Raw genomic sequence first — 12,671 nt, 5'->3', positions numbered from 1 at the left:
TAGCTATCGCCATGTTGCAAGTAATGGACAATGGCAATAATTGATCTTACGAGATAAAATCTTTAGAAACATTTTAACTTCATCATTAATATTGTATGCAATCCAATCAATCGATTTATGGTCAATCACAATCACTGTATTCTTTAATAAGTAGTAATTTGAATGTTTCTTAGATTGCCCTTTCATTCACCAGTAAACAATATCTCAACTGCACCCACGCCCACAATTTCGAAAAAACAATCAGAAACACAATTCTTATCTCCATCAAGTCTCAAAGAGGCTTCACATCCAGTTTGGATTGTTCCATGATCAGGCCAAACATCTTTCTCAGTTCATGTCTGCTGTAGTCAGAAGAGCATTTTCTTCCTAATACTTATATTGATAGTTTTTGAATATATGATTTTCACCTAGTACCCTACATCACCAAAGAATTAAAGTTGAAGATGAAAGTCTACCAAGTTGGAATATTAAGCAGACTTGACCACGGGGTTAAATTTGTTCAAAGATAAAACTCTCTATAAGATCGGCATTGGACCACAGTCGCAAAATCTTCTTGCTCGTTAGAAGGACTGAAATAGTTGATGTGCATGTTTGGCCCTAGATCACCTACCTAGTAGATGTATGTCATTGCATTTGCAATTTTACTTTTACAAGCATATCTGGGAATGGAAAGAAATCACAGAGATAGTACTGCTTTGATTGACAGAGGACATACTTAGACTTTATGGAGTGTGAGTTTTTACTTGAGTGTATCAATTATCCATGAGTGTATGTATGCTTTAAACAGTGAATGAAGACACGAGAGTGAATTTTTGTGTGATTTACTTTGGATTGGAAAATACATATAACATAACACTAACGTCTGGATGTCAGGTGGTCAAAAATGAGAAAAATTAAAATCAAGAATTTAGTTGATTTTGGTTGCTGTTTATAAGAAAGTCAGGCGACCCACTCCCCAATATTTATGGTCCTTTGTTATACTCCTTCAAAATAATGATACATACACTTACCTTGCAGATATCATTTGTTCAATGAGTTTTACATTTGGTACAAGTCATTCATTCATTGTCTCTACAATGTTATCCATCATTATCCATGACTTGCTACTCATTTACACCTGAGTCCTGCCCATGGAGCCAGAGCTTATCTCGGTTTCTATATATAGCAAGAAACTGACAAAATAGCAATTTCTTGCTACTCTTTGGATAGGATGCAATACTCTTTCTACCATATCTAACAGTCCCAACTACCCAATCACTAGCACTGATGTGAGGACGGAGGGGGGGGGGGGGGGGGGGGGGGTCATGAAAAATCTCGACTTTGCCCGGGATTGATCTTCTAACAGGCCTGAACATATTATTATTATTGTCATTCAATAGTGTAGTGAGTTTGCTTGACTTTGGATTACTCACTGTCATTTTGACAAAATTATGCCAGGATGGGCAAAGTTATGGCTGACATTTTGCTATTGTTAATTTCCACAAATTTCTCAAGAGATTTTAACTCAAAATTCACCCACGATATATATATATATATATATATATATATATATATATATATATATATATATATATATATATATATATATATATATATATATATATATATATATATACACACCCATCTTTAACCTGTTTCACATCCAATAAAAGTAAAACCGTATTATGATCTTTCTTCTATTATAAAAGTGCAAGGGGGGTATGTAGATTTGTCAATTTAAAGATATAAATCTGTCTTTGGTCAAATTATTTTGAAAACTTGTATCGCAGTGTCAGCAAAAAAACTCAAATAAAATTATTGTGTTTTTTCTTCTCTAATCCCTCTCACCATCCAACAATTATTGGGTTTGTTAAATCTAGTAGTAGTAGAAAAAACTTTGCTATAGAGATAGACTCATATCTCATAAAGAGTAGTGAGAAATTGTTAAGTTAGAGAGTGAGAGAGAGAGAGAGAGAGAGAGAGAGAGAGAGAGAGAGAGAGAGAGATTTGTATTTAAAAGATTAATGATTTCTATTATTTAAAAGTAAAAGATAGCAACAGTAGATATGGGTGACACGTTGGTTCTTAAAACAGCATAGACGTAACATAGCCAATAAATGGAAGTAGAGGAGTTTAAAGTTGTAAAATGATCATTTGAAACTCTTTAAAAGTAGAAAAGTAGTCCTTCAAAGCCACAGGGCTCATGAAACCAGAGTTTATCCCAGTTTTATAGCACTAACACTAATTTCTTGCTTCCCTTTGGATAGAATGAGAGTCTATCCATCAGATCAGAATTTTTTTTTTAAATTTCGACTTCACCTGGGATATAGTCCATTCCATTTTCTTTGTTTGTGAAGCAAGTGCTCTACCAACCTTTGAATAAGATAAATCACAAATAAGATAACTTTTTGTCGGGTTTCTGAAGCAGATTGCAATGTATATTTACTTTGATTGAATAATTTTGAAAACATTTTTAATATCTCATATATATATATTTTTTTTTTTTTTATAAGAATGAAGAAATAGTTACTGCCAGTGGACATGGAACTGGGTTGTGTGTCTTCAAATACTCATCTTGGTGGAAATTCAAAGATTGGAGTCAATCATCAGGATAAGGTCAACCAAGCGTTAGTCAGCAATCATGATTATAAACAGAATGCAGCAGACAGCAGTGACAAAGATATGAAATTTGAAGATGATGCTTCAAGCAATACCAGGCCTCGAGATAAGGATGAGAATGAAGAGGTGACTATGGATACATTATTTGGCTGTCTAACTTTCATGATGACTCTTGTCCGATTCAACCGATAACTTCCTGGATAATCTCATCGTCAATAAAAATGATTTTAAAAAACATGTTATTGATCTTAATATAGAACAATTAGTTCAATACAATTTAGGTATGATATTAAAATTTTGTTATTTTTGTTTTAAATATTATATCAATTTTGTTCAATACTTTCAGGACATTTATGCAATGATCCATAACACCAAACAGATTCTGTACTGTAATAAAAGTTGCAAGGAGAGTTGAGTTGCATGTTATTGACTATACATGAGAATAGTAGATGTCAGAAAAGTAGAAGAAGTAGTGGTTGTAATAGTAGTATTAGTATTAGGGTTAGCAGAAGCAGCAATGGTTCTGAATACTGATATTGGAAGTAATTATCACCAAAATACAATTTTATAGTCTATATAAATTATCAGTGTTTATTCCATAGCATAGATTAACTATTGAATTCTTTCATGCTTTGACATTCATTAAGATGTATCTTGGTCAGTCCACCTGGGTGAGCTTCTACCTTGTCTGAATAGATGTGTAGCAGTGAGAAAAAGAATCATGTCACTTAATGCTTATGTGACTTACCACCTTACACATTATGTCAGAATGATTGAGATGCTAATAATTGAATTCATAGCCAAACATTGAGTGTTGAGTTAAGTTTCTTTGTTTTCATTGAGGGGGCTGACTACGATTTTAAAGTACAAAAGGCTAAAATTTTCAATTTTTGATTACTGTGGAATCCACATTTATTTCAACACTTTTAATGTAAAGATATAATATCTTGTTGGTCCCAGATTGTCTGTGCTTAATCTAAATGTGTTCCATTGATAATGGATAAAGTCAACCATGCTTAAAGTCAACCAATCTTTCTGGTTCAGTGATTTTGCCTTTATCAGGATTCCACTGTATTTTGACTTTCAAGTCGTTTTTTAACATCGTGCGGCTATGTGGTCTTGTGGTATGACACTCGCTTTCGGATCAGAAGGTCCTGGATTCGAGCCTCGCTCTCGGCGCATAGTTGAGTCCTTGGAAAAGACTCTTTACTCACATTCTCTTATCGTACTCAGATGTAAAATGAGTACCTGGCCGTTAACAGCTTTGTCTTTGTCCGAAAAATTGTAATATCGCCTAACAGGTGTCATGTGTCCCGTCCTACATGTTAAATGTTGCTGTTGACCAGGGACCCCTTGTAAAGCGCTTTGAGCACATTTAGTGGATATTGCGCTATATAAAGCTCAATCTGTGTCGTACAGAAAAAGCATTACATATTTCAGCAACAGGTCACAAATTTAGCACCCGATACAGCCATGACAATGTAAGAGTTTTTGACAATTTGAATGTCAATATTTATTTCAGGGAAGATGCAATCTCAATGATGGAGATAGTTCTTCCATATCCAGTGCAGAAACAGAAATAATGGAGTCTACAGATTATCAACTAGAATTCTTGGACACAAAGACATGTGAGGACAGTGCTGATTGTAAGACTATCGTTTATTTACTATTTTACCATGTTTTGCATTATTAAGTTTTGTGATTGAGTAAATGGAAAATTTTCATTTTTGTCAAATGTGGGATGATATAGCATTATTACAAATATTAGAAAGAGTTAAGAGTGGTATATTTTGTTATAAATATAAATATTTTGTTATTCTTCATTACCATTTTCATCTACAAATTGCTGTTCTGTAATAAATCAGCAAATGAATAGGATGTCTTGTATAAACAATTTTATTGTTTTTGTAATGTTTTTGAATTTAGTTCAAACCACTTATAATCTGGATTGTGTAATTTTTATTCTTATAAACTTATAACTATTATTCTAATAAACAATTTATAAGATGCATGATGAGAGCGATAGATAATGAGTGAGTAATGATTACGGCACTCTGGCCGATGTTATTGTTTATAGATCGCCGGTTGGGTGATTTATTTTCACCAACTGGGTGGGGATCCTGACCTCCCATAGCGGGCAGGGAGGTACATACTGTGTCTTCTATCGCCTTATATTTGTTATCCAACATGCTTTCTGTCTTTGTCTTGGAATGAGATTACTTGGTTTTTTCCTGGCCCTCGTCTGAGTCCTGGCTGGGAGGGAAACAGTCAAATGCATAGTTATTGTTTTGGGAGATGATATTTTTTTCCTTGTAAATCATCTCTCTGTTATGTATTATTATATTTGTTATTTTTAATGTTTAATGTAAGCATTTGAGTGTATTCCTCTTTGTTGGATTTTGTGCTTGTGTCCGGATGAGACTTATAGGTGGTCTCAAACTAAGTACTTTGATAGTGTGCTCTTGGAATCTACATCTGATCCCTATTTGTTCCCAATTCCCCTATGTCTTACTTTTTCTTGGGTGCTTTATTTGTAATTCTAGAACTTTTTACTATCCCATTTTCTTCCTTTTTACTGGCACTGATATAACCTAAATGTGTTGCAAGCGCCGTAAAACCCTTAAAAACAAAACAAAACAAACATATTTTCACCAAAGTTCCTCTTCCTACAAACTATGGAAGGGGGGTCTCTCTCCATTGAGTGAGTGGTTTATGGCACTTGGTCCAATAATATTATTTCTAGATGGTCAGTTGGGTGATTAGTTTTTACCAAAGTCCCTCTTACTACAAACTACGGAAGTGGGTCTCTCTCTATTGAGTGAGTGAAGTTTATGGAACTTTGTCCAATATTATTATTTCTAGATCATCGATTGGGTGATTAGTTTTCTCTAAAGTACAGTTTGCCATGAAAAGATTAGATGTGATAAGATGAGACAAAGTCTACCTTTGTGCTTCATGATGACATTGTTACAGTATGTCAAGCCAGGCTTTTTTAAAGTTAGATACTCCGAATATTGAAAAAAATATGTAAAACATATAAGTATAAGCATAGTGTTACATATAAAGTGATTTATTTATTTAGTTATTCATTCATTTATTCTTTCTTTACTATTAAATTTATTCAATGTTGATAGAAAATTTATCCAAAATCATCTATAGCTAAATTATATGAAAAAAAAAGTAGACCTTAGGCTGACTCATTTACAGCAAATCTTATACAGTAGAACTCGGAAATAGCGAGTTCGACGGGTCCACTCCTGATTACTCGCTATTTCCAAGTTCTCGCTATTTCCGAGTACGTTACTTTCATGTTCTACTGTACTCTTAAATACGGTTTTCTCAAACACGGTTTCGTTGAACTTTTGGTTTTCACAAACTCATTCGGTTGCCCCCAATTTTTTTCCTTATTATTCTTGTACACAGTTTCCTCGAAATTTAGTTTTCTCAAACTTTTTTGCATGTTCCAAGGAGTTCGAGAAAACCGTGTTTGAGTGTATCTATTGTGAGTACATGAAAACTCTTAATGAAAAAGTGACTTTTAATTCTAGTTCGTCTTTCATAATGTACCATATTGAAATTTAAACCATAAAAATTTTGATATTTCATAATTTATGCTCTTAAATATGTACTTTTCTCACAGGTTTTTAGGGACATGGAGATGGGAAATGCATTCGAGTATTCTTTTTTTAAAAAAATGAATCTGCCTATCAAAGACTTACATTTTGAATTTTCACAGGTAGACAAGGAATAAAGGACTCACAGCAGACAGATGTGAATACTAAGGACCTTCGTCTTTCAAGAGTTGGTCAAAACGATGACAGACCATTTATTTGCTCTGTGTGCAACAAGGCGTTCAAGCAAAGATCTCATCTAGTCAGCCACATGCGAAGAGTTCATCTGAGTGGAAAACAATATGTTTGCTCCCTTTGCAGTAAGGGTTTTCAAAGCAGTACTGATTTAAAAATACACATCCGACGTCACACTGGAGAAAAACCACATAAATGTCCTCAGTGTGAGAAACAATTTGTCTCAAATAGTAGCCTGAAAAAACATGTGAAAACTCACATAACTGAGAAGAATTTTGGATGCTCTGAGTGTGACAAAACATTCAATGACATTTTGAAATTGAAGCTCCATCTCAGAACGCATACTGGAGAAAGACCTCATAAATGCCATATCTGTAATGAATATTTTGGTGTGAGGTCTTCCTTAGTGAGGCATATCAGAACCCATACTGGTGAGCGCCCTCATAAATGTAGCTTATGTGAAAGGGCTTTTAACGATAGTGGTACATTAAATCGACACCTTAGAACTCATACTGGTGAAAAACCCTTCAAGTGTGAAATGTGTAACATGGCATTCAGCGTCAAGACGACTTTGACCAATCATCTTCGGACACATTTTGGTACCAAACCGCGGGATGATTCCGAAAAGGCCAGGTGTGACATTTGTGGAAAATTATTTTATAATGCCGGTACTCTGAAAAGACATTTAGTCATTCACACTGGAGAAAAGAAATATCAATGTGAAATTTGTAGTAAAAAGTTCAATGATGGCAGTACATTGAAGAAACATATTCGTCTGCACACAAGGGACACACCGTACCAGTGTGATAAATGTGTTAATGTGGCCTATGCTACCAAAGGCCGGTTGAAAAAACACATTACCTCATTTCATAAAGAGGGTAAATACAATCCAGCATTTCCCGATGTCAGTGAACACATTGCAGCTTCTCTCAAAGACGAGGAACTCCTTGCTGTGCTCGGTAATGACAGTAAAGCTATTGCAACATTTCCCTATGACTATAAGAACCCAGCATTTGCTAATGATATCAGTGAACACATTGTAACATCACAAAATGATGAGGAGCTTATTACATTTCATAGAGGACAGCAACACTACTGCATTTCAGAATGACAATAGAGGCATTGTGGCATTTTGTTATGATAATTCAACATTTTCCACTGACAATAAAAACAACACATTGTTTGCCAACATTAAATAAGAAACGTCAGCACCTTACTTTAGTAAGGAACTCACCGTAACTTTTAACTCACTCAATCCTAGAGATGTTTGCTACTTTTCAAAATTGGAAAAAATGTATGAGAAATGAGCATTACATAGATAGTTCTATTCAACTATCATTAACTTGCAAAAACTAAAAACATTAGCTTTGATACTACGCCTATAATTTGTCTCTGAAAAATATATTAAATAGGCATGGGGTAAAAGTAACCTGGGTAAACTACGGATATAGTCGGTGTTAGGGTTGAGTGAGTTAATAGAGGTGATGCAACTATTGTTTTGTTACACAAAGACAGTAAAGGCATTTTGGCTTTTCATACAAATGAAAAACCACTAGTCTAGTTACACACCAGAAGAGCAATTAATTAATTTCAAATTTGTAATTGATGAACTGTGATACCCCTCAACCTTTTCCCCTCTCTAGCCTAAATATTGAAATAAAAAGTTTTAAAGTAATCTTCAAAAAAGGTGGACCATTTTAACTCATTCAAGTTCAACCCGAACACCGACTATATCCGTAGTTTACACGGGTTACTTTTACCCCATGCCTATTTATTATATTTTTATGAGACAAATTATAGGCGTACTATCAAAGCTAATGTTTTTAATTTTTACATGTCAATGGTAGTTGAATAAAACTATGTACATGATCATTTTTAATACATTATTTTTTTCCAATTTTGAAAAGTAGCAAAAATCTCTAGGGTTGAGTGAGTTAAATGAAGACTTGGAGTTTAAGATGTTTTCAAATGACTAAAATATGTATACAAGGGTGTTAAACCAATGTGTAATTAAGTACAAGGTAGCTACGCAATCCTGATTAAAACTGAATTATTTTTGTTTGAATTTTACATTCAAACAACGTTGAATTTATCCATTATGAATGGAACACACTAAGATAAAGAAATGAAAAGTTGGGAACAACAAGAGGTGTTGATGAATCTCCTGGAATTGAGCCTAGCTCGGCGCATAGCTGAGTTCTTGGAGAAGGCTCATTACTCACATTTTTTCACGGTACTCTGGTGTAAAATGAATAATAACGTGATGATGTCATCTCATTCATCTGTGGTGTTTCAATCATCCTGTTTTGTTGATAAAGGGGAAACCCGAAACATTCATTTGATCTGTTTTTGTAATTAAATTGAAGCTTACATTCAACTTCACGTTATTATTTATTTCTTCGAGCTTCAAGCAGCAACATTTACACTGGTGTAAAATGAGTACCTGGCTGTTAACAGCGTTGTCTCTGTCTGGAAAAATGTAATATCGCCTGACACGTTAGGTTTTGCTGTTGGTCGGGGACCCTTTGTAAAGTGCTTTGAGCATATTTAGTGGATATTGCTCTATATAATTGCTCAATTTATCTATTTTTCGTTACCTCCCATGAGCATCGAATTTCAGAATGCTTATATTCTAGCAGATTTTTTTTGGCTTCTCCTGAGACCCTGATATAATCCAGCGAGTACTGTACTAATTTTAGCAAAATAGGTTTGAGTCCAGTGTGAACTTTACAAAAAAAAAGTTGGTTGGTCTTTCAGTTTTGACTCAGCAATATATTGTTCCGTCTTGTTACAAAAGTCAAGCAATGTTAACACGGGCAGAGGCAGCATGGATGACAATGATTGTAAAAATTCTGGTAACGATGTTGTGTCCTTGGACTCGAACAATAATTATACAAATTACCCCACTGGGGATAGGAATGAATGAGTACCTGGCTATACAGTAGAACATGAAAGTAACGTACTCGGAAATAGCGAGTAAAATCTAAATCCCCGTTTTTTTCCCTTATTTGAGTCAATAAAATTAGCATGAAAGTAGCGAGTATGAAAAAGAGGTCAACTCGGAAATAACGAGCATTTCCTGCCCCAGCCTAGGACTGCGAACGAAGTAAAGCAAAACAAGAGACAATGGCAATTTAAATATTTTTAGCCTAGCCTCTTTTCTTTTCTTATTTTTCGTTACGAGTAATATTACATAGTAGCCTAGTCTGTAGTAGTACATAATAGGCGAAACAAATTTGGGTGGGGGTTGGGTTTGTGTGCGTGTATTGGGGGTGGGGGTCAATTATTCACCTAATGTGGTGCCACGCGACGCGCGAGGTAAGCACATGTCAACATGCCTCACTTCGCAGCATTGGTCAGCGAGTAGCATCGTTAACGAACGACACGATCAGCGAGAGAGGGGAGTGTGGAACCATTATTTCAATGGGTCAGTGATTGAGTGATGCGCTTGCTTACCTCATCAAACATGCCGAGTGCATACAAACACTCGCGCGCACACGCACACGCACACACACACACACACACTTCTATGTTCTTGTTTTTTTTTCTAGTCATGATTTTACTTGAAAATAAAAACAAAAAACCAAGCATTCTGCCACTTCTGTGAAGAAATTGAAATAGGGGCGACGGCTTTTACTCGAATTACACACTAAGATTGCAAGATACAAGAACACATTATAATCCATGCAATAAACCAGCAATATTATAACCTTTCCTGGCAACTCGGGAATAGCGAGAACTCGGAAATAGCGAGTAATCAGGAGTGGACCCATCGAACTCGCTATTTCCGAGTTCTACTGTATATTATAGCAGCGATGGATATTGTTAGAATGTCAAGACTAAAAGAATGGCTAACAAACGACTTGTACTGTCTGCTGGGGGGAATATACGAAGTATTGTATTGTAAATGCGCTATTTAAGTTCATATGTATTTATATTGACACCAGTTGGACGTTGATTCCTGTTTCTTTGAGATTCTTAAAATAAGGATAAGAATTATATCGTTATCGAATATGAAACAAATTAATTAAAATTCTATTTATATGGATGGTTTACCTACTTAATTAATGTGATATTATTTGTGATTTTATTTTTTTTATTTTGGTTCTCCGATGTTGAAACTAATTCATTGTCATTGATTTAATCTTATAATTAGTAATAAAACCACAAGTCATCACGCGGGATTAGAATATATAAACAAAATGTTTTCTTATCCTCTTGTTTTTTACAAATTTGGTGATATTAAATTAATTATTTTACCCCATTGATCATGTCTTGTTTCATATTACTTGTTGGGATGGGTCTTTTGACGTCCCGAGGTGGACAGGAAGTCGCTTGCTGTGTCTTCTATACCTTTGCTGTCTGTCTTTGTCTTGGAATGGGATTACTTACAGTGGAACATCAGTATAACAGTGATGGTGGGTTTAGCCAAACTAAAACCCCTATTATTACTCCTGTAATATCGAATTTTAAGGGAAACAACCCAAATGGCGAAATTTCCACTTTTTATTATTTGTAGTTCAAGCTAAGTGTGTGTGTGTGTGTGTGTTTTGTACTACAAACTGTCTGCCTGCAGCAAGGCCCATGTTATACTGAATGAAATGCATTGTATTTGGTAATATTAAGTGGGTTTCACACCCCTGTTATAACAAATTAGGCTCTGCTATAGTTGGTGAATTTTACTAAAGGCAAAGAAAAAGGGAGAAAAAACAGGGATGTCAAAAACCCTTTTTATATCCAGATTGTTATACAGAGGTTCCACTGTAGTTTTTGACTATCCCACTTTCTTCTTCTTTTCCTGGCGCTAAAATGACATTAATGTGTTGCAAGCGTTGTAAAACCATTGAAAACAAACCATTGACCTCCCATGCTAATGCTAGGCTGGGCAGGTCACTCTTGCTAAATCTTTGAGATTCCCCAAAATGTATTTTCCTAACCCAAACTAAGTACTTTGATAGAGTGCTTTTGGAATCTACGCCTGTTTCTTATTTGAACTAATTCCCCTTTATTGTAATTCTAGAACTTTTTACTATCCCATTTTCTTCCTTTTTACTGGCGCTGATATGACCTTAATGTGTTGCAAGCGCCGTAAAACCCTTAAAAACAAAACAAAACAACATATTTTCCTAACCACATTGCTCTCTGTATAAGACCGTAGCCATCGTTAAGTTATAGTTATAGCCTGACACTGAAACCCAAAAAGACTGGCATTTTGGTGTCATTATTTGTTTTTCTTGTACCGCCTAGTGAGTTGTCGTTAGTAGTGCTCATGGAAACAAGTAGTCCCATTGGTTGAACTATCGAATACAACTCAAGATTTCTTTTCTTTTGTGGCCAAAGACTGGCATTTTGACGTCATTTTTTGGTCAGTGTCAGGCTATAACTTAATGATGGCTACGATTAGATGTTTGTTTGTTGTTGTTTTTAAGGGTTTTACGGCGCTTGCAACACATTTAGGTTATATCAGCGCCAGTAAAAAGGAAGAAAATGGGATAGTAAAAAGTTCTAGAATTACAATTAAAGCATCCAAGAAAAAGTAAGACATAGGGGAACTGGGAACAAATAGGGATCAGCTGTAGATTCCAAGAGCATACCACCAATGTACTCAGTTTGAAATCACCTACAAGTGTCATCCAGACACAAGCACAAAATCCAACAAAGAGGAATACACTCAAATGCTTACATTATACATTGAAAATAACATATAATAATACATAACAGAGAGATGATTTACAAGGAAAAAAAATATCTCCCAAAACAATAACTATGCATTTGACTGTTTCCCTCCCAGCCAAGGACTCCGGCCAGGATCAGGACAAAACCAAGTAATCTCATTCCGAGACAAAGACAGAAAGCATGTTGGAAAACAGATATAAGGGGATAGAAGACACAGTATGTACCCCCCTGCCCACTATGGGAGGTCGCTACGATTAGACCCGGAATGAAAAATCTACTGCACCCTGGATCAACCTTGATTCCTTTGCATGTGAAACGAGTGCTCCACCTACTGAACTATCAGGAACCCCAACAATTAAATTGAATATATAAAAAAAAAAAAAAAAGAACTAAACAAATCGTTAAATCAAAAAGTGCTTTTATTTCAGCAATGTCATATATACACGATCCGACAAGTGATAAGTTTGTAATTAGACAAACAATTTGTATAAAATATTGTAAATTAAAAAGACCAAAGAGAAAACCAAAGCCGTATTGGATCTGCTTGTTGAGATTAGGGTCTAAGGCCTTTGTACATGATACACACACTTA

The 12,671-nt window shown here is 35.1% G+C and overlaps 1 protein-coding gene across 4 annotated transcripts; it reads left to right on the top strand.

Annotated features, from left to right (window-relative positions):
• The first annotated feature begins 5 nt into the window (after positions 1-5).
• On the top strand, positions 6-10,672 carry LOC144977573 (uncharacterized). 4 transcript variants are annotated; one of them, XM_078922937.1, is made up of 4 exons: positions 26-93; positions 2,493-2,724; positions 4,121-4,244; positions 6,335-10,672. In XM_078922937.1, exons 2-4 carry the CDS (start codon positions 2,521-2,523, stop codon positions 7,513-7,515), a joined length of 1,509 nt encoding a protein of 502 aa, XP_078779063.1. In that variant the 5' UTR covers positions 26-93; positions 2,493-2,520; the 3' UTR covers positions 7,516-10,672. The 4 variants fall into 4 exon arrangements, with proteins under 4 accessions (XP_078779064.1, XP_078779063.1, XP_078779062.1 ...); XM_078922936.1 differs by having other exon boundaries at positions 31-619; XM_078922935.1 differs by having other exon boundaries at positions 31-731.
• Positions 10,673-12,671: the final 1,999 nt, after the last annotated feature.

The sequence above is a fragment of the Berghia stephanieae genome, chromosome 7 (assembly GCF_034508935.2).
Source record: "Berghia stephanieae isolate SIO BIC M18660-M18661 chromosome 7, UCSD_Bste_1.3, whole genome shotgun sequence".
In the NCBI taxonomy this organism is placed as follows: domain Eukaryota; kingdom Metazoa; phylum Mollusca; class Gastropoda; order Nudibranchia; family Aeolidiidae; genus Berghia; species Berghia stephanieae.
The sequence above is the reverse complement of the archived record's forward strand: the minus strand, read 5'-3'. Positions and strand labels throughout refer to the sequence as shown.

What these genes read in the sequence shown, in the direction of transcription:
- LOC144977573 (XM_078922937.1), top strand. Translation starts at nt 2,521, where the DNA reads ATGGAACTGGGTTGTGTGTCTTCAAATACTCATCTTGGTGGAAATTCA. An exon ending in ATAAGGATGAGAATGAAGAG is followed by an intron (nt 2,725 to 4,120) that starts GTGACTATGGAT and finishes TATTTATTTCAG; the next exon opens with GGAAGATGCAATCTCAATGA. An exon ending in ATGTGAGGACAGTGCTGATT is followed by an intron (nt 4,245 to 6,334) that starts GTAAGACTATCG and finishes GAATTTTCACAG; the next exon opens with GTAGACAAGGAATAAAGGAC.